At 38.8% G+C, this 23,515-nt stretch overlaps 1 protein-coding gene across 6 annotated transcripts in view; it reads right to left on the minus strand.

Moving 5' to 3' along the window:
• The window catches only part of LOC135636796 (fatty acid amide hydrolase-like), an 84,733-nt gene that overhangs the window by 32,329 nt on the left and 28,889 nt on the right, over nucleotides 1–23,515 (minus strand). For 4 of the 6 annotated variants that reach the window (XR_010496052.1, XM_065148839.1, XM_065148837.1 and 1 more), the window contains 4 exons: nucleotides 18,973–19,053; nucleotides 18,811–18,894; nucleotides 18,530–18,633; nucleotides 9,917–10,009 (listed from right to left, as the gene is read on the minus strand). Coding sequence is in view for 4 of the 6 variants with exons in the window: in XM_065148839.1 (XP_065004911.1) it covers nucleotides 9,917–10,009; nucleotides 18,530–18,633; nucleotides 18,811–18,894; nucleotides 18,973–19,053 (362 nt within the window). In the remaining 2 variants the exon portion in view is untranslated. The remainder of the gene's footprint in view (nucleotides 1–9,916; nucleotides 10,010–18,529; nucleotides 18,634–18,810; nucleotides 18,895–18,972; nucleotides 19,054–23,515) is intronic. The other 2 variants (XR_010496053.1, XM_065148840.1) reach the window with 1 other exon arrangement.

Below are 23,515 nucleotides of genomic sequence, written 5' to 3' on the forward strand. Positions count from 1 at the left end.
TTTAAGAGAGTTCCAAAACCATTATAGCAGAAAAATTGAGCAGCCTTGAAAAATAAATTTCTTTTTTCCTAGATAAAACAGAATCAATACTTTTTAAATTCTATAAAACACTAGAATTCCAATAACAATCAGTTTTTACCTTCCATGGCTGACAATTTATGAAGACAATATTTCAAAGAAGACCAAGAAAAATTGATAAAGAACAAAAGTTCCTGTTTTGTATCTATAAGGTGTAACAATTATAAAGAGTAGGGCTTACTGTACCGAAGCGTCCAACCTGGTACGAGCGGTTTATATCAGCCCGACAAGTGACCGGTACGTGAATCGCCCTATACCAGGCAGTATCGCCACATGACCCTATATCGCTCAATATAGGGTCTGTAACAGTCAATAATGATCGAAATCCGATCGTTACCGACCGGTACAAGTTGGTAACGATCAGATTTCGACTATTACCGATCAATGGCTGAGATTGCCCTATTTCAAATGGTCAAATTGACCGTTTGAATCTCTTTCAACTTCACTCTCCCAATCTCTTCAACTCTCTCAAGCTCTTTCACACTCACATCCCTCTCTCATTCTCATATTTTTACTCTCCTAAACTAAACAAAGCTATGATTTATGGTTTGAATCAAATTTAAGAGGCTAATTTGGGAGGATTGAGTAAAAACACTCTAATCAAAAGGTATGTGTTCACTTTCTAGAATTTTATTGATTTATGACATGATTAAACCTATTCTTTGTGATTAATGACTTAATGTCTAATATGATGTTTGATATCTTTCTATATCATGCTCGAAAGATAGATGGGAACCGTCATCATTGGCAGTGCATTTATTGTGACTATAACAACAAGGGTGGAAAAATCACCTAAGTGAAGATACATTTGGCAGACGGGTATCCCGATGTTATAAAATGCAAGAAGGTTCCAACGGAGGTCCATAAATCCTTTCAAGACAAGTTATAGCAGGCAAGGGAAGATACAATAAAAAAGAAGGCAAGAGTTGAGGAAGCTGATTTGTGACGAATATAAGAGTCGAGACAATAAAATTGATCGGATCTCAGAGTTGGTATTCATGCATCACTGGAGCATCGGTAGCTCGAGCATAGTCGATCATAAAGTTTATATATAATTATCATTGAATCTACTCATTAATTCAAAAGTATATAAATGGTTAGATACTCTGGCTTATAATCACTCGGTTTAATATAAATTTCATTACCTTAAAGTCAATACAACAAAAGAGGTAGGGCCACAAGGTAATGGCTTTATAGGAAAGGTTCGATTCTAGGTATTCGAGATCAAGTGATGGAAAACAGATGGAAAAGACAATTCTTTCTTCTAGATATTGGGATATTGTGAAAGAAATCATAACATAAGTGAAACCACTTTACATTGTCCTCGATAAAGTCAATATAGACAAACGTCTCCGAATGCATTATCTTAGACATATGCCAGTTACAGCAAAAGAGGTCCAGAAAGCATTCAAAGATAATTTTAAGGTCAAACAATACTTACAAATCATCAATCGCAAGACTGAAGTTCATATAGACCAACATATGCATAATGCAAGTAAATTTATATTTAATATAATTTAATTCATAATTTTTTAATATTTAAAAATTCTTACTAACAAAAGTATTTGTCTTATAGCATATTATCTAAAATCGACTTTTGTCAAACACTACCAATGTAACTGATGCTATTACGAAGGATCGATTATTTTAGGAATCGATCGATTCATTCCCTGATATTGTAGTTATATCGTGTCACTACAATATGCATCCTAGTGATGAAAAGTTACACACATGTTGATTATAAAATATATTTCATATTAATTATTAGTTATGCGAAAAAACTCTTATTTATATCTTTTTTCAATTGAGTAATGGCTACAATTTAGAGGAGACGCACTAAATTTGAAGTTGCTATCCGTGCACTTTCACAAACAACGACATCTAGTGGTTGTGAACGTAATTAATCAACGTTGCATTTATTCACACAAAGGTTCGCAATAGACTATCATATAGACGATTGGAGAAACTGGCATACGTCCACTATAACATGGGACTAAGATTGTAAAGTGTCAAGTTAGACAAGAATTAAAAGGAACTATATATTGATCCTAACAATCTCCAATACTATAACGAAGATTTAGAGTCAATATTAAAGTTGGCCAAGGTCCCAAAACGCTCGAGGCGCTAGGCACTCACCCAAACGAAGCGAGGGACTCTAAAATATTAAAATATAAAAAATATATAATATAATTAATAAATATGATTATTTAAATAAAAATATGACAATAAATTAAAAATCTAAAGTACTAAATCACATTATCCATCTCCTAGTAGCAAAAATGTCAAAAGACTTAAAATTCAAAACAATAAAGTTTTACATCAAAGTCATTCATCATCATAATCAACATCGTCGTCAGTTTCAAACAATTGATCTTCATTGAGTTCATTCTCTTCCTCTCGTCCTTCTTCTTCATCAAAATATATTTCATTATCTTCAACAATAACAAAAGCCGAGTTTGTTGTTGTTGCACTTATTTTCCTATTCATCATCTGTCTTGTATATGTTTTTAATTCTCTAATATCTGAAGCTCTTGTGATAGGACCCTAGCAGGGTTGGGTCCTACTCAACCAAGAAGTAGCTAATAAAACCCTATGAGATTGTAATAAACCCCACCTAGCTGCCTCTATCCTATAAAGAAGAGTGGCTAGGGTTTATATTTCGGCCTTTGGGCTTGCTAGCCGTCGCCCCCACTTACTGGGCTGGTTAGTTAGGGTTAAGGATAAAAAAAGTAACTCACTTAGGAAGCAGCCCCTAGAGCTAGGGTTTGGAGCCCTATATAAGCATGTAGCCTCCATCTCTTTGAGAATAAGATCTATCTACTATTGTAGCCATTTGGCCAACTTCTAAGAGGGTGGAACCCCTATCACGTTACAAGGAGTGATCTCCCTCAAAGATCAATCTACATAGAATTCCTCTGGGGTTCTATCATCTGGTATCAGAGCAGCGATCTTGCTGCTTTTCCTGTCATCCCTGCCGCCCACCACCAACCAAGTAATTCCCACAATTGTTCTTGACGTCGTCATCTCCACCCTCATCTTCTACCATAGATCAAATCAATCTATTATCGTCACCTCCAATTACATCAGAGATGAAAGTTGGAGGACTTCTCAAACGATGAGAGTTGGAGGCCTTCTCAAACAACAACCGATCATTGTTCTCATCGACATGGTACACGTGCTAGCCGGCTACTAAAACCCACAAACGATGAAAGTTGGAGGCCTTCTCAAACAACAACCGATCACTGTTCTCATCGACATGGGCAACACTAATAACTTCCTAAACAATAAGGTTGCAGCTTGGATGGCGCTCCACATCGAAGGTTACAGCAAGTTCGTTGTAAATGTCGCCGACGACAGAATCCTAAAGTGCGACCAAAGATGCCCGCGGGTGAAACTATTACTACAAGACCAAGAAATTATCACCGACTTCTTCCTCCTACCAATTGATGACTATGAGGTCGTGCTTGGCATAGAATAGCTGACTACGCTGGGTGATATCTCTTGGAACTTTTGCAAGTTAATTATGAAATTCTACTACAAAGGCAAATAGATCATCCTACACAGGAAGCGCAGAAGTAACCATCATTTCGACCCAACGAATAAAGAAAGTTTAACACAAGGTAAATGGTGACTTTTTGATGCATCTCCAGCAGCAACCAAAGGGGAAGAAAATAGAAATTGAAGATCAAAATCTCGCCCAATTGCTTGTTGAATTTACCGATATTTTTGCTGAGCCGCGTGGTCTTCCTCCTACTCGGCAACATGACCATCGGATTCTAATCCTTCCGGGCAAGCCACCAGCAAACACTCGACCGTATCGTTATCCTCATCTCCAGAAGGATGAAATTAAAAAGATGGTAAAGGAGACGCTTGAAACAGGGGTGATCCAACCAAGTTGCAACCCCTATTCTTCACCAGTGCTACTTGTACGCAAGAAGGACGGAACTTGGCAGATGTGCATCGATTAAATGACATCACCGTCAAATACAAATACCCAATACCAATGGTGGATGAACTTCTTGTTGAGTTAAAAGGTGCTCGAGTCTTCATGAAGTTGGACCTTCGATCCGGTTACCACCAAATTCAGGTATGTGAAGATACCATTCCAAAACTGCATTCCACACACATAATGGCCATTATGAATTCTTGGTAATGCCTTTTGGACTCACTAATGCTCCTTCAAACTTTCGAAGTCTCATGAACGATATTTTTCGGAGCTTTCTTCGTAAATTTGTGCTGGTATTTTTCGACGATATTCTCATTTACAGCCCATCTCTTGAGACTCACTTTCAACATTTACGGGTTGTTTTGACGATCCTTCAGGAGAATACTCTTTTTGTTAAACAACCAAAGTGCAGCTTTCTCCAGCAAAAAGTAAAGTACCTTGGGCACATAATATCAGAATGAGTGGCGGTAGACCCAACAAAAATTGAACCAATGCAAGGTTGACCGAAACCTACAAACGTGAAATTACTACGCAGGTTCCCTGGACTAACGAGCTACTATCGAAAATTTGTCAAGGACTATGGGAAGATCAATGCACCCCTCACTTCTCTACTGAAAAAAGATGTCTTTCAATGGTCGGACAAAGCCTCCGTTGCCTTCGACAAACTTAAGACAGCCATGACGACGACGCCGGTGCTAGCGCTACCAGATTTCAGCCGACCCTTCATCATTGAGGCCAACGTATCTAGAGTCGGAATTGGAGTCGTTCTCATGCAAGATGGTCAACCACTTACATACACTAGTAAGGCATTATCTCCCTCCCATCAAAACATGTCAACATATGATAAGGAGATGCTAGCCATTGTGCACGCAGTAACGAGGTGAAGACCCTACTTGATCGACCGACGATTTCAAATTAAAACCGACCACAAAAGCCTCAAGTACTTTTTGGAGCAGAAGATATCATCCCCTGAGTAGCAAAAATGGATAACCAAACTTCTAGGATTTGATTATTAAATTATCTACAAAAACGGGAAAAAAAACGTTGTTGCAGATGCACTCTCACGACTACCTGAACAAGCTAAATTTTCAGTCATCTCCCTTCCTACCACCGGCTTCCTCGAGGACATTAGGGAAGAATGAAAGAAGGATCTAGAGATCAACAACATCATAAAAAAATTGGAGGAGGATCCAAGTGCAATAGCCCACTACACTTGGGATTCGAGGGATCTACGTTACAAAGGTCGCATTGTGCTTATACATAACTCCTCTTGCATCAAAATCATCCTGCATGAAATGCACACCACACCTTCAATAGGGCAATCAGGATTCCTGATAACCTACAAAAGAGTGAAGCAAAATTTTTATTGGAAAGGGATGAAAAAAATTATTTCTAAATATGTGGCATAATGTGATGTATATCAACAGCACAAGGGTGAAACAATGGCAAGTCCAGGGAAGCTACAACCACTACCTATACCGAACTCGGTGTGGACTAACATCTCCATGGACTTCATCGAAGGGTTGCCACCTTCCAAAGGTAAAAGCACAATTCTCGTGGTGGTTGATCGACTTACGAAATATGCTCATATTTTTGTTGTGCGAAATCCCTACACTGCTGTTAGTATTGCCCAGATTTTCATAAAAAATATTGTTAAACTGCATGGGATGCCAAAAAAATAATTTTTGTTGTTTTTCGCTTGAGTTTAAATTTATTCAGAACATTTAAGAAGTAATTATAACAATTTATCAATTGTTCATTAGGATAATATTGATATCAATATATTACATAGAGAGTTTGACGAATACATTAAAGGGAGACTACTATGTGAAGTCAATTTGGATAATTGATTTGAGTTCCTAATAAAATTACTTAGCCATAAATATTACTTTGATTTCTATTGTTTTATAAGCTTGTAGTGTTTTATGTAATCTTTTATATATTAATCATCTAATGTCATAGATCATGTCGTTTCCCCGAGACTTGTACGAAATGAGTAGCACATATTGGTTCAAGCGTTAATAGGTATGCAGACCGCCCCATTTCAAGTGGTTCGATCTAACCCATTAAAATTAATATTAATTAATAATCTTTAGGGGTCGAGCTTGTGAGCCCTCTTCATCCGAATGAGAGCCACTCGTTCTTTTACTTTCTCCTCCTCCCTCCTCTTCCTCTCTACTACATCTACTTCTTCCTTCATCTTCCGACTTCCTTCCTCCCTCCCCTTCCTTTTTCTCCATTGCCCCTTCGTCTTCTCCTTTTACCTTTTCAAGTCACCCGTACATTCTAGTTTAATGTGTCTATGTACTAGTACTAACCTATATATAACCCGTAACCCGAAACGAGTTCCTTCTTTTGATATATTTGTAAATTGCTTATTATGATTATGCTAAATCGAAATTGCTTATGTGATTGATGTCCTTCTTGTTTAATATCTGCTTGTAATCAATTTGGTCCGAGAGGTGTTAAGATTACATAATATATTCTTTATTGTATGACTTGTCAAATGAGCTAAATTTGATAGCATTATGTTCATAGTAAGCGGTCTTTAAATGGCATATGATGAGATTTATCAATTTACCATACTTTATATCAGTACATGTAGACATATATGTATAAGCGCAATCAATTATGAACTTATTGTTTCATTTCGTCACAATAGTCAAACATAACGAATAGTGGAATATTACCTTTTGTGGAAAAGCATCATGCTCTTCAAAATGTTGATCAGCATCATATAGACATCACAAAAATCCCCGATTGCTGGCTGTATTCTCTTTTCTACTATATTGCCTGCTATATGGTTAAACATTTTCCACCTTACCTCTTATTCCTATTGCAAACAACAATGTTATGATGGTTACAAGATTATTAAGATAATTTGCATTGATTTTAGGAGGCTGCAAAAGAAAATCTTTTACTCGTCAATAACATGTTTTTTTTTATACCATTTGATCTTAGCTGAATTTCTTAATATCACATTTGTGTTATTCTTTCTAGATCTATACTTCTGTAAAGAACTCTAATTGTATGTACTCTAGTGTACATCCTTTCATAATTATCTTTGATATATTTGGTTGCTCTTCATATTTATATTATTTAAGGCTTGGATGATATGCTCTATCAAGTCATTCTTTATGTAATATATGCAAGAGTTAAGTATGGCTCGAGTTGTATTTTGCCTTCTTTCTCTCACTTTCATTGGTTTTCTTATGTTTGTTCCAGAAAACATAAAATTCTCATGATTTATAATTGCCTTCTGTTTTTTGTTTAGTTGAGTCAAAAATATGGATCATTTACACTTTTAGGGTGCACTCAAATTTTTTTCCCAGACAAGTATATAGATAAATTATTTACACGTAAAGATTGCAGCGTATTACCTAAATCCGGCCAATCAATTTCAATATAGTCTCGAAATATCATCAGATTTATTGTCGACACTAAAAATATCATATATCGACTCTTGTCAAACTATTGATGCAGGGCCGATTATTCCGAGAAACAATTGGTTCATTCTATGACGTTGCAACTATATCGTGCCAATATAATATAAATCCTGATGAGGAAAAGTTACACACATATTGTTTAAAACTATATTTGATATTAACTATTTCTTATGCTAATAAAGCCCTATTTATATCTTTTTTGTTGTCGAGTGGTGGCTACAATTTAGAGGCGACACACCAAATTTAAGGAAGGTTGTCATCCGTGTGCTTTCACAAACGACAACATCTAGCAGTTGCGAACGTAAATGGTCAACATTCGCATTAATTCACATGAAGGTCCACATGAAGCTATTGTATAGACCAAGGTCTTTAATTTCGAATAATACCACCCAGTACATATCAGTCCGCTAGTAGACCAGTACACAAACCGCCCGCTACTGGGCGGTACCGTCGATTGGACTGTTTTTGCCCCGTTATCATTTTAAATCAATAGTGACCGAGGGATAAGAAAGAAGAGGGGTGACCGAGCGAGAAGAAAGAAGAGGGAGAAGGGGAAGAAAGAAAAGGGAGAAAAGATGAGTACATGTGCTGCTCTCCCTCCTCGTCTGTCGATGACTTCTCATCTGCGCGGGGAGAAGATTCTCAGCGTTGCAGGGAAAAGAGGTGACGTCACGGCGAAAACGATTTTCTTTTTTTCACACACAAACACACATTTATTTATTTATTTATATATAAATAGAGGCGACATCGCCCCGCAGGGGGAGAAGAGAGACGATGTCACTGAAAAAACAATAGAGGAAGACGAAGTACATCCCTAGTAGGATCTTAGGTAGGAGATCCTCAATGTCCTTTAGGTTTTATCACAAAAGCAATAGAGGAAGAGGAAGTACATCTCTGGTAGGAAGAAGATTCCCCTCGATCAAAACATGACGGAAGGAGTCGAACAACATTTAGTCAAACTACTCAACCAACTAGAGACACCCAATTGTCACAATTGTCCAACCAGGATGCAAAGGCAAAGGCAAAGGAAGGCAATAGCATTAGCTACACCATTGAAAAGAATCGAGTCGAGCAACGAAAAACCTTCTTAATCACATTTAACAACCCACACAATCCAAAGACATAGTAACAACATGGACAGCAGTACCTCGACAGATAATAGTGGCATTGTCGAGGAGTCGATTGTCCTGTCTACACAATTTGAGGGTGGTGCATAGATCGAGTAGTATTTTACACATGCCACCTAAGATTCGGATAATGGAATTCAACGAGATACTAATCAAGTTATATATAGAAGCAAAAAGGGAAGGGGAAGCAATGAATGATTTTGAACAAATGCAACAACCTACACAACGTAGACATAGAGCGAAGCTCATCGCATTCACAATCGTCGTATTATGGAGAATCTTATGTGGCCAATGGCAATATGATGATAGTTAGTTATACTTTTCCGAGCAACAGTACAATGATCGATCTTATGATATGAAACAGTAGATCAATGGTGAAAGTAGAAGTTCTTATATTATTCTCCATACTCCGCACCAATATCTGTCACAATCGTACTTGCCTCAAGAGTCATCTTAGACATATATATGATCTATGACAATCAAACTACGACTATCACCACATTAATGCATTAATGACATACACCGTATCAGTATACTATGTTTTGGGATCAATTTTAAAATTAGATCCAATAAACATAACAAATTGATATATAGATATATAGGATCGAGGACCTCAATCCATCGCTCATGGAGTCCCGTCATTCCTTTTTATGGTAGAACCAAATATATTCATCAATTAATTACTTAATTCATTTGAATCCTAAATTTTACGTTGTTTAAAAAAAACCTAACAATTCAAATCATTTCTTTGTAGATAATTTAATATTAATGAAAAGATAATCCGAAACGTACCACAAAGCTACTCCATAAAATCCAAAAAAGATGTAACTATTATTTCTTAATTTAGATTATTTTTGTTAAAATTATACTAAAATTATATTTATTTTCAACGTTAGAACCCTAGTCTATCTTTTTTTTATTTTTCAGATATTTTTAGAGCCATTTTTGGTGATTTTTAGCATACCGTCGATACACCCCGATATACCGACATACAATATGTCAGTATTCCTCAATACATACCGTACTAACACATGGTTGATACATTGGTATGGACCGATTTGGCAATCTTTGATAAAGAGTAGCAAAAAATATCAAAGAAATTATCTCATTTGAGATGAGATAAGAAATTAACAAACCATAAATACATACAACTCTGAATTTTAAGTTCAAGATACATTTGTGCAAGATATTGTAACACAATGATAAAAGAAGTATCCATTAACAATATGCATATGACAAATATTAGTAGAAGGATGTCTAGAATATCAACCTACAAATCCTAGATGCACAAATAACAAGAGAGTGTTGTATATGCTCACCTAAGGCGTTGAGCAGCAACATAGTCAGCCGCAGAGAATGACCGGAAAAGAGCCAAACTAGTTCGCGTATCAAGTGTTAACTCGGAATATTTCCTAAAAATATACTATTCTCAGTGCATTATACTTCTGAAAGAAAAGCAGCTAAAGAATTAATTAATTAGCAATGCTAAAAATTGTAATCAATCAAGATAAGACAACCCTTGCATCTATAGTAATTCATCAAGTGATTCTAAAGCATGTAAAAAGGCAAAAAGACCATAATTTTCATCTTCCATCAATCCCAATCTACATTCGAGACTGATCCCTCCCAAACGTAGGAACTGCAATTTTTAGAGAACATCAATTTGCCAGCAGAAATGAAAGGAATAAGTCAAAATTGGATGAAAATATTGGAATTGCCTGGACTCAACCAGTATCTCCAATTCCAAAATGAATCAGCCAATTTCAGTGAATTTTGATTATTTCAGCAATTTTTGAATTCCATGTGAATTTGAAATGTTGTGGACATTCTCATTGGTGGATAGATGTATACTATAGAATCAAGGTTTCTTGATCATAGATGGGACTAGCAAGATTTGCTTAAGGTACCTACCGGCTACAGGTACTACGGGTACAGGTACTATGGTAGAATTGGCATCTCAAGAATACCCTAAAACTAGTTAGAGCTCAGCCCAAGGAGCTCCACCTCCCTTTTATTTCAATGATGCTATAGAGGATTGGTTCAAGAAACCTTTGGTTATGGTGGACCTGAAGGAACTGGAGGATATTTTTAGAGAGTTGATTAGGCTGGTCAAGTTTCACTCTTCTAACTCAGGGACCTCATGTTTCAAGGCATGTTTTCCCACTCTGCTTTTTTCGAATGAGGTCAATCAACCCCACTTTTCTCCCTAAGTAAACCTTTGTAAATGAAATGAACAAAATTTTATATTGTTCAAAGTATTGCAAATTTGCAAGTAGCTTTTTCAGCCTGAACCCTTTCATTAATATTATGTATTCCTCTAGACCAACCTGTCACGAACGGTCGTCGCGCACCCGCAACAACGAACCGTTTGTCGCTTTTGTATGCTTGTACCGAAACATGGCAGCATGTTTTGCCTTAGTTTTTGTGTGTTTTGCTTGTAAAAATGCATGTTTGAACAGGTTGCAGCGTTGCAATGCGACTGCTCTCCGCGCCGAGCCGAACTACCCAAAACAGCTCTGTTTTCGCATGCCACGGCTTGTTTTCTGCAAGCCGCAGCTGCAAGCGAAACGCCAGTCATCTCAGCATCTTGGAACCCCTCGGGTGGCACAGGATTGGATGGGACTTCGGTATATTGTTGGGCGTTGAAAAATCTTCACAAGTTCGCACGTTAACTTGACAGGAACTTGCCTTCGCGCCCGACACCCGATGTGCAGTTGTTTGTGGACTTGCAACTATTCGTTCTACTTTCTATAATCCTTGTTTTCCTCCTTCCCCTCTTTTCTCTTATGCACGCATGGTGCTCGTTGAATTGCTTGTAAAGCTTCCCTTTCCGCGAGATATCGGGACTTGTCCGCCATTCGTTTTCGAACTAATCAACTTTCTTTTTTAAAGGTCCTTTGGGACCTGAGTGAGGTTGCAAATTGGCTAACCTTTGCGGACGCATATCGCAAGGGCGCGTCATGACTTAGGCAATCCTAACTAAGTTCGAGAAGTTGGCGCAAGGGCGCTTCGCAACTTAGGCAACTCAAGGTAAGTTCGCGTCTTGGTCGCAAGGGTGCCTCACAACTTAGGCAATTCCAACTAAGTCCGTGACAAACCGACCATATAGATTCATGATAAATTCAATTGGAGGGATAATGTCAAGTCGACTAACAAATAACTATCACTAGTATTTAACGATTATCAGGCTAGTAATGAGAGATGCCCTTACAATTTTGTTAGTTATGCATCATTTGCTTAGAATTTGAGATGATCATGCACCGATCTAGCATTGTACTGTAGTGTACCACTCGGCATGGATGATATATACCGGTTTGTCAGTATGCCCCACTATACCGTGTGTCGGTATGTTGGTACGGTTCGGTACATACCATTCCAACGGTCGGTCGGTACATCGATACAAAGCAGTAAAGCGAACCATGATTACTACTACTATGGTTCCATAGGCCAATGAAGCATAGGGTTCTATTCATTTGAATGTGACAACATCATATAGAGCTTAGGGACTTCATCATCGAATTCTTCATAAAAGAACTCCAAGGAAGTGGTTACAAGATGAGAGATTGAACTCCTAGAGAAATCTTCAATTCATTCCACACCACTTGTCATTATTGTAGATATAAACAATGGGAGTGAACAACTCATTAAAAGAAATACATCCTCCTAGTCCCTCCACCTAAGGCATGTATATATCATAGCACCACCCTATGCATGTTTACATACAACGATACCCTTAGAGAGAGTGGAGGTTCATGCCAAACCAATTGGTGTTGATTCCTAGCACTAACTGATCAACTTTGTAGGATAGACATCTTCGGAAGAGAGCTCCAGCAATGAAGTTGTTTTATTCCTTCTTCCAGATCTATGGTAGTTTTGTGTCAAGTCTCTAGAGTTAAGTGACTCTCTGTTAGGACTCTAGCTTGGAGAGTCCTAATTGAGAGGGACATTCATGTAAAACTGTTAGGACTCTAACTAGGAGAGTCCTAATTGAGAGGGATATTCTGTTAGGACTCTAGCTAGGAGAGTCCTAATTGAGAGGGGCATTCATGTAGGAGGTGTTTTCTTAGAGAAGAATTAGGAGTTGTAAGGGAATAGGAGTCTTGACTAGGAGTCCTACTAGAAGTTGGTTAGAAGTAAGAGTCTTAAGTAGGAGTCCTATTATGAGTTAGGGTTTAGAAGCCCTATAAATAGCCATGTATTCCTTCTCTTTTCATAAGCAATAGATGAATCTTTTCTGCAGCCTTTGAGCAGCAACTTGGAGGGAGGAACCCCTATAGAGTTCCAAGGAGGTCGTTCCCCTAAAGAGATCAACCCCAAGTTTAGAATCTGCAAGGGTTCTAACACTCTCCCTTCTACCATGTGTTGGAATGAGTAATTTGTCTATGTTGGACATGGCCAGGATTTTACCTTCTGCCCAAGCAAGAAAACGCCAGAATTATCTAATGTCAAACACTTTTTGACAGACTTCAAGCAAGAGAACTATAGAGATAGGTTGCTATCCAACAATTTGTTTCATTTCAAACCAAGATACATTAACAAGGACAGGCTTCAGCCGCACCACTCCTGGTGGTAAGTCGTTCTGTCCTCTTTGAGCTTTCATGTTGCATCTTTCCAAGTTGTTGTTCGGTGTGTATTCTCTTTTAATTGTCATGGATCTCATTCGATGTAGAACCTAAAAGTGCCAAATGTATCAAACAAAGCCCGAACCATTAGGAAGACCACCGCCCAGTAATTAAAGCACTTTCTAAACCCTCAGCTTGTGTATGGTGATTGTCAACCCAAAAGAAGCACCGAGCTAAGAGAATGAGCATAAGAGGAAAGGAAACCCCAACTTCAGGCCTCCAGGAATTCTTAGCTAAAAGATAAGCATTCAACTCTAAGATAAAGTTTTCTACTTGGAGAATTAGCTTCAGAAATAAAAGAAATAAATGCTTGTGTTATGGGCCCACGTCTAGGTAGAGATAGATGCGCAACAGTCCAAGCTCAGAGAGGCTGTTAATGACTACATCCCTCTGTAAAGGAGACGGAAATTGTCTCGATCATAACATCGAAAGGAAAAATGGCCTAAGAAGTTTGAGCAGGCTTATCACTCGTCAAATGTGCTCTGAGAATAGAGGCAAAAATGGAAGTTACGACCCACTCCAAGGCCATCTTGAAGTATGTCACCGAGGTTTGAGCAAGTTAGATAATGGAGGAAAATATAGCAAGTTCGATGTCAACTTACCATTTTTTTGAGTCAATCAAAATTTGATATCTGAATGTATTATTTAGCACAGTTGTCCCTGTAGATGATCCAACTAATACATCCAGTAGTTTATTTTCATCCTGCTCAAGGATAAGCTCAAACATGATGCTGGCACAACTCTTCTGCCAACAATTGATTCCTATGCTAGCCAACATTTGTTACTTAAGGCATCAATCGAGGGTTCATAAGCCGAAGCATCCCCTTCATGAGATGAGTAACATTTTGTGATTTGAACTCTATTCTTTCTGTAACTAATGACTCAAAGTCAGCGTAAGTCAATAGGAGTATTTGTGAACATGCCGACTCCAAAACCTCCCCTTATACTTTCACACTTTTATGAATCAAAAGTACCTTGTTTTAAAACCATCATCTCTTTTAGGTGAAAAACTTCTTGTTGACACATTCAAATTTCCATATGTGGCTTTTTATTTGACTACCCTAAACCAGGTTCGAGAAATCAAGCATGATGGGACATGCTCTGGCAAATTTAATTACTAAAACGGGTTTAGACCTAAGCAAGCCCAACTTGAGCCTAGCCTTGGGCCAGCTTAGGCGAGCATCTAGAATGCTTGATGCCTAAGTTGAGGCACTCACCTAAGAGGCACCTCACTCGAAAACATTTGAGGTGCTCCAAACTTGCCTTTGCCTTAACCAAACCATAGGCAAGCGTCCAACCACCGTTTAACAAAACTAGTTTGGACATCATTTCCCTTAAAGTTTATGATTGATATGTTACCAGCAAATGACCCTCGAGATCCAAAATGGGCCTTCTAAATTTGAAAGTTTTCCTTTGGTGTGGCTTTAGTAGCTTTTGTAGTTTGTAGTATTAAGTTGCTATTGCTTAGAGCTTGAGGTAGACAACCAAGAATTGCTGTACCACCCGAAACAGTACGGTTTTGGTGATGCATACCAGTCCGGGCATTGGCCAATACGCAGACTACCCCGTCTAGGGTGGTCTGCATTAAAATAATAAAAAAATCAAAAAGTGGTGGGCCCTAGTCCATTTGAGCCTTTAAACAAAACGGATTAGGGATCTTATCATGCACGAAGCCATGGCACTGTCTCTTCGCCGCTGCAATGTTGCAGCAACATTGCCTCTTCGCCACTTCACCGCTGCAGTGATGCTACCTCTTAGCTGATTCACCACTGCGATGCTACCTCTTCATCGCTACGTAGCTGCGATGCTGCAGCGGCACTACGTCTTCGCCACTTCACCGCTGCAATGCTGCAGTGGCATTGCCACTTCGCCATTGTGATGCTACTGCTTCCCTTCGACACTGCCACTGTTGTCATTGCTTCCCGGGTATCGCTGCACTTCTCCTCCTTTTCTTTCTTATTCTTTTTCCTTCTTTCTCCTTCCTCCTCTGTTCCTCCAGTAGACCTTCCTCTTCAACCTCTTTTTCTTCCTCGTCGACACATTAGTATGCACCAGCGTACTATGTGTCGGTACATCGATATAGAGCGGCACAGCGATCGACCGGCACACAAGCTTGGACCAGTAAGTCAAACCTTGGACACAACTAATTATAATATTGACGTATCTTGTAGATGGCTCATACCTCGTTAGTAGACTTAAGACCTCAATTCATCGATTCCTCATCTAAGCCTTCTGGTAAGGTACAGGTTGATCATCATCAACCGTATCATGCTTTCCTGCTTCCACTTATAAGTCCTCAACTTTAATCCATCCACTTTCTTCTAGCTCGCCACTAAGTTCAATTGGGGAAGTTAGCAAGGTTGGAGTGCTTCTCACTGAATCCTTCAATTCTATTAATCTACAAGAGATGATCAACATTGATCATCTTCATACTTGCATTCAAGCCCCTTGGAGATATCACCTGGCAAGAGCTTGTGTGTTACTAGTTGGACCTTTGCTAGTGTTGTGTCGTTGAGCATGATGAGTTTATGGTCTTGTTCGGTGAAGTTTGTCCCTCACATTTGAATACATCATCATCTCCTCCTAGTAGGTCTATGTTATCCTCTGCTTTTGAGATGAGAAGATAGTGTACAGACATATTGCCTTTGGCATAGTCAATCACCGAAAGGTGATTAAATAGTTACTGCAAGGCCACTTCCAACTTTGATTCTTTAGACTTTACTTGGCACTGAAGTCCACTCTATCGGTCTTACTTCTTGAGAACATCGAGAAACTCAGGAGTGCAGATATGTTCTAGAACAATCTATCACACAACAACTTGTATGAGAGGTCCTAGAAATTCTTTGATTCTGAGTGATGCCCAATATAGATGGCCAACAGGATCTTCAACTTCATCGAGTTCAAACTATCATTCCACATTGCATCCACAAAGAAAGGGTTGATGTTGGCATATTCTTCAAGAATGTTCATCTTGATAGACTCCCACTCTGCATTTAGGCTTTCCAACTCTAGCTATATCAGTGTAAGATGAGTAAGGTCTTCCTATCTAAATTATTCTTCCACTTGCTTTCTCGAGAGCATATGTGTTCATCAAAAGTGGCACCATGCATGGAGAGTCACCTCCGATCAGCAAAAGAAAATTCAAGAATGTCATGGGTATTGCTTAAGTCTCTTAAGAAACTCTAGTCCGAGAATGACATAGAGATCATGCAATGGAAGTTTCATGAAGTTGGTACTCCCGCTCAATCTCTCATCTTGATATTGACTCCCTTTGCCACTCCAAAAATAGGATTGGCATAGGGAGTAATGTCATTTTGACTCTCATCTTGATATCCCTTCACCAAGCCAAAGATATCAACTCATCTTTATCTGCTTTCAAATTAACTGCCTTCCATGTGGCTCAAACGCTTCATTAATTTCAGTTTGAGTCTTTTGCCTCTCTATTTGCTATGGACTTGTTTATGGCTTGTGTGTCCAATGTGCAAGTTGTCTCATTTAATTTAATGTCCACAAACATCAATAGGTTGTAATGTCCCTTTGTCTCGTTCAGTTTAATGCTCCCCAACTTGTGGATTCAACAAATGCACCATCCCCAGGAGTGGTCCTCTCAACAATCTTTCAATGCTACTTGATTTTGGTGCGCTTAAGCTTAGAGAGTCAGCCTTCTCTTTTGGCTCCTTAGTTTCTCTCGGACTTTAGCTAGCAATGTGGTCAACAAATGTATAGCTCCCATATAAGGTCTAGGTGACGTCTTAGTCATTACTCAATCACAACCTTCTTGAGTTGGATGATTTTCCCTTAGCCTTACCCTTTTCCTCTATAAAAGAAGTCATAACTGCATTGAGAGCCCACTTCCTCTATTAACACTCCATCATCGAATGACATCCACCCGACAAAAGGAATATCTTAGATTCTAGGTCGTTCCTTTTGCATCAATGTTCCATTAAAGTCCTTTGATCTTTGAGTCCTTTCATTCGAAAGCATTCAGAGAGCACTTCTCCAATGAGTATTTTTTTCTCTATAGTTGCTATAGAGAAATTCATAAGTCATTATGCTTTCACGATTGCACTTGCTAGCTCATAGACATTAGCCTAGGCTTTGAACTATTCAGTAAGTTGAAAAGTTTTTCTTTCTCAAACACATCATGTATATCCAGCATTAGTGCAAAATACTACTTCCGTACTCCCGAATTATCATGGTTAGATGAAATGCCTCAACATATACCACGCAATGAATTTAGTGTTCTCTAGCATAAACTAAGTTCATAATTCACATTTAAGTCTTCCTAAGTCACAATATAGCGACTATTGTGTTGCAATCCTCTCAACAAATGTGCCACCAAAAGTTTTACATCACCATTTAGATACATTATCACTAATGACACCTTGGAATCCTCTTATTCGAGTTGGGACCGCTCTAATGTACTAGTCTATATCCAAGAGAAATTCTCAATATGCTTGGTATCCTGTGGAACTATGCAGTTCCACGATTCAAGAGCCCTCACTCACTCTTTGTAAGTTAATGAGTACTGAAACTTTAGCCCTTAATCAATTACAATGCACACAAATCCTTGCTATTCATTTATAGCCATGAGGATAAAGGAAAAGAAAAAACAGTAGATGATTACAAGAAGACAAGATAGAGCATATAAGACATTAACCTGATAGGATTCCTAGTATTCACAATCTCCCCATTAATATGGATATCATGGTCAACAATTGCATGGTGATGGTCATTTTTCCTAAACCTATTCACACACAATCTTTCCCTCAATTTAAGAGGTTGAATAGATAGCTCATAGAAGGGCAAATTAATATAGTGGAAACTGATATCATTGTGGTTTACACATAAATCAAAAACCTGCAATTATTCACTGATTGCTCAAGTTATTTCTAAAACAAAACTTTGTAAATTTCAGTCCAAGGTTCTAAAATAATTACTAGTTTACTACATTCTTACTAGAAATATTAGGACAAGAACTTTCCTCTATGGATTTTGCAAGTTTCTCCTGATGTGTTCAGCAGGAACAGATACATCCGAATCAACAGTGTCATTTCATGCCATAAAATACCATATGGCAAATCAACTTAATAATTTAACTAGAATTTAGTATGACATCAGTGTAAGCAAAAGCAGAAAGCTCAATAGAAGTGGCAAGGTGAAGCATTAAAACCTTTGATTTTCAAAAGGGTGTTCCTAGTCATAGATCTAGAAGACAAAATTGCCTATGTAACCAAGTCAAAGAAATGACTAGTGATAGCAGCTATAAACTCAAAAGGAAGCTAAATTCACAAGGGTGAAAATTCCAACCTTTCCCCACGATAAGCATTTAATCCACAGAGTGATTCTGAACCAATGGAAACTACATGGGCAGTCCGCATTTCCTCTAGCTCTGGTAATGTAATCTCTATTATCTTGAGACAAAAGAGAAACTTTAATTACAAGGAAGGCATATATAGATACATATTTAAATGCACGTTACATCAACCATGAAGCATCGACTTTATTCCACCTTTATAAATAAGGTTTCTAATTATGAATTTTCTTTTAAAAATAATTTTTGAAGCAATTATATGAAATTATAAGCTTACCTGACACCCAAAGTTTGCTGAAAGAAGATTAACAGCATCCTCACATTTATTTGAAATATCATTGTTTGATACATCATTAAACCACTGCATATGGAAATGAATATACATGTAGCATTCTTATGAAAAAGATATATCAAAATGTAAAAAGCCATTCTACCTTACCTCAGTGTATTTTCCCAGTCTCACTGATTGTAAGATGTTCAAATTATTACTTGAAGATAGATTTGGACAACAGAGGGGTGACTGCACGTAAAACAAATATGTTTAGATTTCCAATTAAATGCAGCATCCTACACATATATCAGGAATAATTTCTGTTATATCACCTATGATTCATGTAAACCAACACTATAGGAAATAAAGATAGGAAACCAAAACAAGAACAAGTTATGTTATTTCCCTGGCAGAATTATAATAGTGAAATTATTAGAATTATCTACTCCGATGCTCATTAAATCAAATCGAATACTGCTTAGAATTTTCTAAGGAGACATTAATTAAAATGGAAGTTCAACAAAAAGAAGCATAACTAAGGTTTAAAACATGGTCTGCAGTACCGGTCCGTACCACCCGGTACGGGCGGTACGTACCGGTCCGACAGGCTTCCGGTACGCGGACCACCTGTTACAGTGCTCGGCACGCCTGAATATACCGCCTGTAGCAGTACTGTAGCAATACCGTAGCACTGTAGCACTGCTACAGTGCTCGTCACGCCTGAATATACCGCTCGGTACACTTGGGTGTACCGAGCGGTATACCGTACCGTACCGGTACCGAGCCCAGGTTGAAACTCTGATACGATACGGTATTGCGAACCTTGGTTTAAAATACCCCCGTATTGATCTATTATTGACAAAGTTGTAAATATGGTGTTCAATGTAATGCTTGTATATGTCTGTATCTTTCAGTTTTGTTCATGTTTTTCATAACATGTAGAGGGCTTACAATAGGCTTGACAACCCTATTTTGGTTAGCTTTTATGGTTGTTTCAGGTTTGTAAACATAGATTGTGTATAATCGTCACACAGAGGCAAAACTGTGCAGAAACAGAAAATCCAAGCAGCCATTTTAGAGGTTTCTTAGCTCCCAGAGTGGTGCGGAGTGTCAACCAGTACAGCATCCAGGAGCTATCTGGGTGGCACATGGTTGGATGGGCCTTTAGGGTAGTGTCTAGAGCTGGTTTGCTATCTTATTCCACAACAGTGACATGTGGGCACTTGTGGAGACTTTTGGGCATAGTGGACCACCTTAGACCCATTATCACGTGACCATTCAGAGCTTGCGAAGTCTATATTTGTAATTTGCATTGCCTATCAAGTGTTTACTAAAATAACTACTTGTGAAACCTAAGTTAAACGCTTTCTCTAACCAGTCTTCTCTTTTATAGGTCCTTAAGAGATCATAAGAGATTTTAATGATGCAAACCCTTTGCAAAAGGACACGCAATGGTGCCGCACGACTTAGGCAAAACCAACCAAGTCTGTGATAAATGGTATTAGAGAAGGAAAAGCACACTTAGAAACACTTAGCATGCAAGCATGAGGGACCTAATGGTGCTGCGTTGAGGGCAACCAGCACGCATGACCATTTGGAGAAATGGACATTGAGATGTAGGGAAAGGAGTTGCTTAGAGGAGCAAGCATCCGAGATTGGCATTTAAAGGAATGGCCAACACTTCATGCGAGAAGCACCACAAGGATAAGTGAGTTGGGAAGAACGTGTAGCGCACAAAAGTTGGGATAGCTGAGTTAGAGCTACATCTCGATGTTGGTAACCAAACTTGACGGTGCTCAAGGCAAGTGGGGTACTTGGCAAAGGATGAGACCGTACAAAGTGGGATGGGTTGCGTAGCAACCGAAAGAGTTGTGCAAAGCTTACAAAAATGAGAAGAATTGCTAACTTGAAGAATTTGGTACTCATGCAAGGAGTTGTATATGGATGATGGATTGTCCGTGGTCATCCCAAGGCTATCGAAACTCGACACCATGGAGCATTAAAACTTTCTCTTCAACATGAGAAGGATACATCCGTAGGAGGCTAAAGTGTACAACAAATTCAGCATATTGCTAGGCCTAAAGAGGCACAGCGAGGGTTGTATTAAAAACAATCGCAATCTAGCAAGTGCATTTGTAGGGCCGACACAATGCATAGTTTGTTTAACAGGGCGGAGTTGTCTAAAGGGATAATGGTATCCGAAACTTTAAAAGGAAACGATGTAAAGAGAAAAGTTACTTCAACAACACAGATATCCAGGAGGAATAAGTCTCGGTTCTCTAGAGAGAGAATCATGTGCAACAGATCACACATGTTAAGGAGAGGTACCTCAAGACAACAACTTCAAAAAGCTCAACGGACCCAACGAGCGACGAAGAGTCACCCCATGATCTCGCATGAAGTAATGCATTGGTGAACGCATTATGAGATCAAGTGGGAGAGCTATCCAAGGCAATATCAAATGAAGACACACTCAGAGTCGATGAGGAGATCAAACTCAACGACGAGTTGACCCGTGGAATAGAGGGTGTGAGGGTCACTATCAAGTCAATGCAAACCGAGTGAAACAACTTGGGTGGAACTTGGTGAAGTGCCTAAGCCGCATGAAGAGAGTCGACATAGAAGACGGAGCGTGGAGTGTAGATATAAAGCTTTCCTTGAATAGAGGTCAATGACATGAACTCTTGCAAACGCATGAGCAGGATCATGTCATTACATGAGTCCCTCATTCTGATAAAGCTAACTCAACCTACATGGTGCCAAAGTCGAAGGGAGCTTCGAGGCACATACACCTTATCTCGGTGAAGCATTTAATGAAGGAACTAATAAGACTCAACTTATGGAGGCGAAGTTGGGGTCAGAAGACCTTAGTATGAGGTAAGAGAATGCGGAGGCAAGTACTCTTTAAAAATATGTTGTGATGTCATTTGAGTTACCACGAAGGAAGCAGTGCGCAGTGGAGTTTATGTTGGCGGGTAGAGACCCTGGATCTAGACAATGGCGCACCAACTTTAGTGAACTCAGTGGACTATGGACACTATTATGCGACGGACTATCCTAGAGATATGCTTTATCCAAGTATGACCCGAGAGCGAGTAAATGAAAGTCAATTACCAAAGAAGATAATACAATTGGAGGTAGCAGAGGCCTTACGATGTATTGACAAAGGCCATACATGAAGAGATTGCAGTCCGAGTTCATCCCACAAGGATTAGAATGCAATAGAGATGTCACTAGGAGGCGATATAGTGCAATGGATCGTGGTGGAACAGTTCGAAATAATGCAACACACAGGAGAAATCCTGCGAGAAAAGCGACGACAAGTCCAAATAGACTCAGCTACCCAAAATCAAGTGTCAATTAGAATAGAGGCGGACTCAAAGAAATGTCACAATGCCGTAGAGGCAAATCTTCCAATCGCGAAAAAAAGGATGCAAACATGCGACGACGAATAGTTGGGCGATAGGCATGACAGTGCCATAGTATCACAAAGGCGAGACTTCCGTGGTGTCATCGACCCCTCGCTCTCATGGAGGGAGAGTGCTTAATCATTAAAGGGGCCGAGGAGATGGAGAATGCAGAAGCAAACTTCAAGTACTAAGATAAGGCTGAAGGGTAAAGGCCAAGGAACTTCGTAAGACCGATATCAACGGGCTTCTCGTCAAAATAGTCAAAAGTGGAGGACATTAGATCGATGTAAACGTGCTCGACTAAGGAATAAAATAAACAGTACCTATGTTGTACCTTTTCTACTCAAAGGAGTAGGCGGCAAAAATATTGGAAAAGATGATACAATCTCAAAGGCAACCAAAATTATTCGAGACTTGCTCCAAGTTGAGATAAAATTTTACTCTTTGTGAACAAAACTTATATTTCAGAAGTTTGATAATAGTGAAAAGGTGAATCATAATTGCTAACTCAACACAATGAGTGCAAACACTTTAAGTGCTTCGAAAGTGTGAGCAAAGAGCAGGCGAGGGCTAGTAATCAGGTCAATGTATGGAGTACAACTGTCGAGGAGGCAAGCGAAGCGAGTAGCCTTTACCTTCTCAACTCTTAAGAGAATAGGCGAAACTGAGTATCTCAATTCTCTTATTTATCCAAAAGAGAAGCTCTATACATGTTCAAAGACCCTTCGAAGAAACTTAGTGGAAAATAGCAGTTGTCAAATTCTCACCAATGATGATCGATGCTATCAAGAGTAAATTGTATGTTTCATTTCCCAACAAAATGTCAATCAAAAGCGAAAGTGACGTGAACCTACTTAGAGGCAATAACTAAATGGAAAATAAATCAATGGGCAAATTTTACGGAAGAAAGACCTCAAAAACTTCAAAGTCTATGAGGCAATACTCATTAAAGCTCCAACAGGCATCCACTCAATTCACGCGACATGAGACATTTGAGAGAGTAGTGCATTACAAGGAAAGTTTTTTCCTTCGTCTAAAGGATCTTCAGGAACCAACAAGGATCAGCACAACTCCATCGACACCACACCAGATCAGAGTCATTGGAGAGTTAAAAAAGCGTGGCGGATCAAAGTTCGACTACTCAACAATAACGACGAAGTGTAACTAGGGACCAAGAGGTGCATTGTAATTGGAGCAAAAGATTGAATATTTTACAAAGGCTTCGACAAGGTCGTCAAAGGAATAAGTGGAGAAGAATGTCACCGACAAAGTTGTACATAAAATGTTTGATGTAATGCTCG

The sequence above is a fragment of the Musa acuminata genome, chromosome BXJ3-4, assembly GCF_036884655.1.
Source record: "Musa acuminata AAA Group cultivar baxijiao chromosome BXJ3-4, Cavendish_Baxijiao_AAA, whole genome shotgun sequence".
Lineage (NCBI taxonomy): Eukaryota > Viridiplantae > Streptophyta > Magnoliopsida > Zingiberales > Musaceae > Musa > Musa acuminata.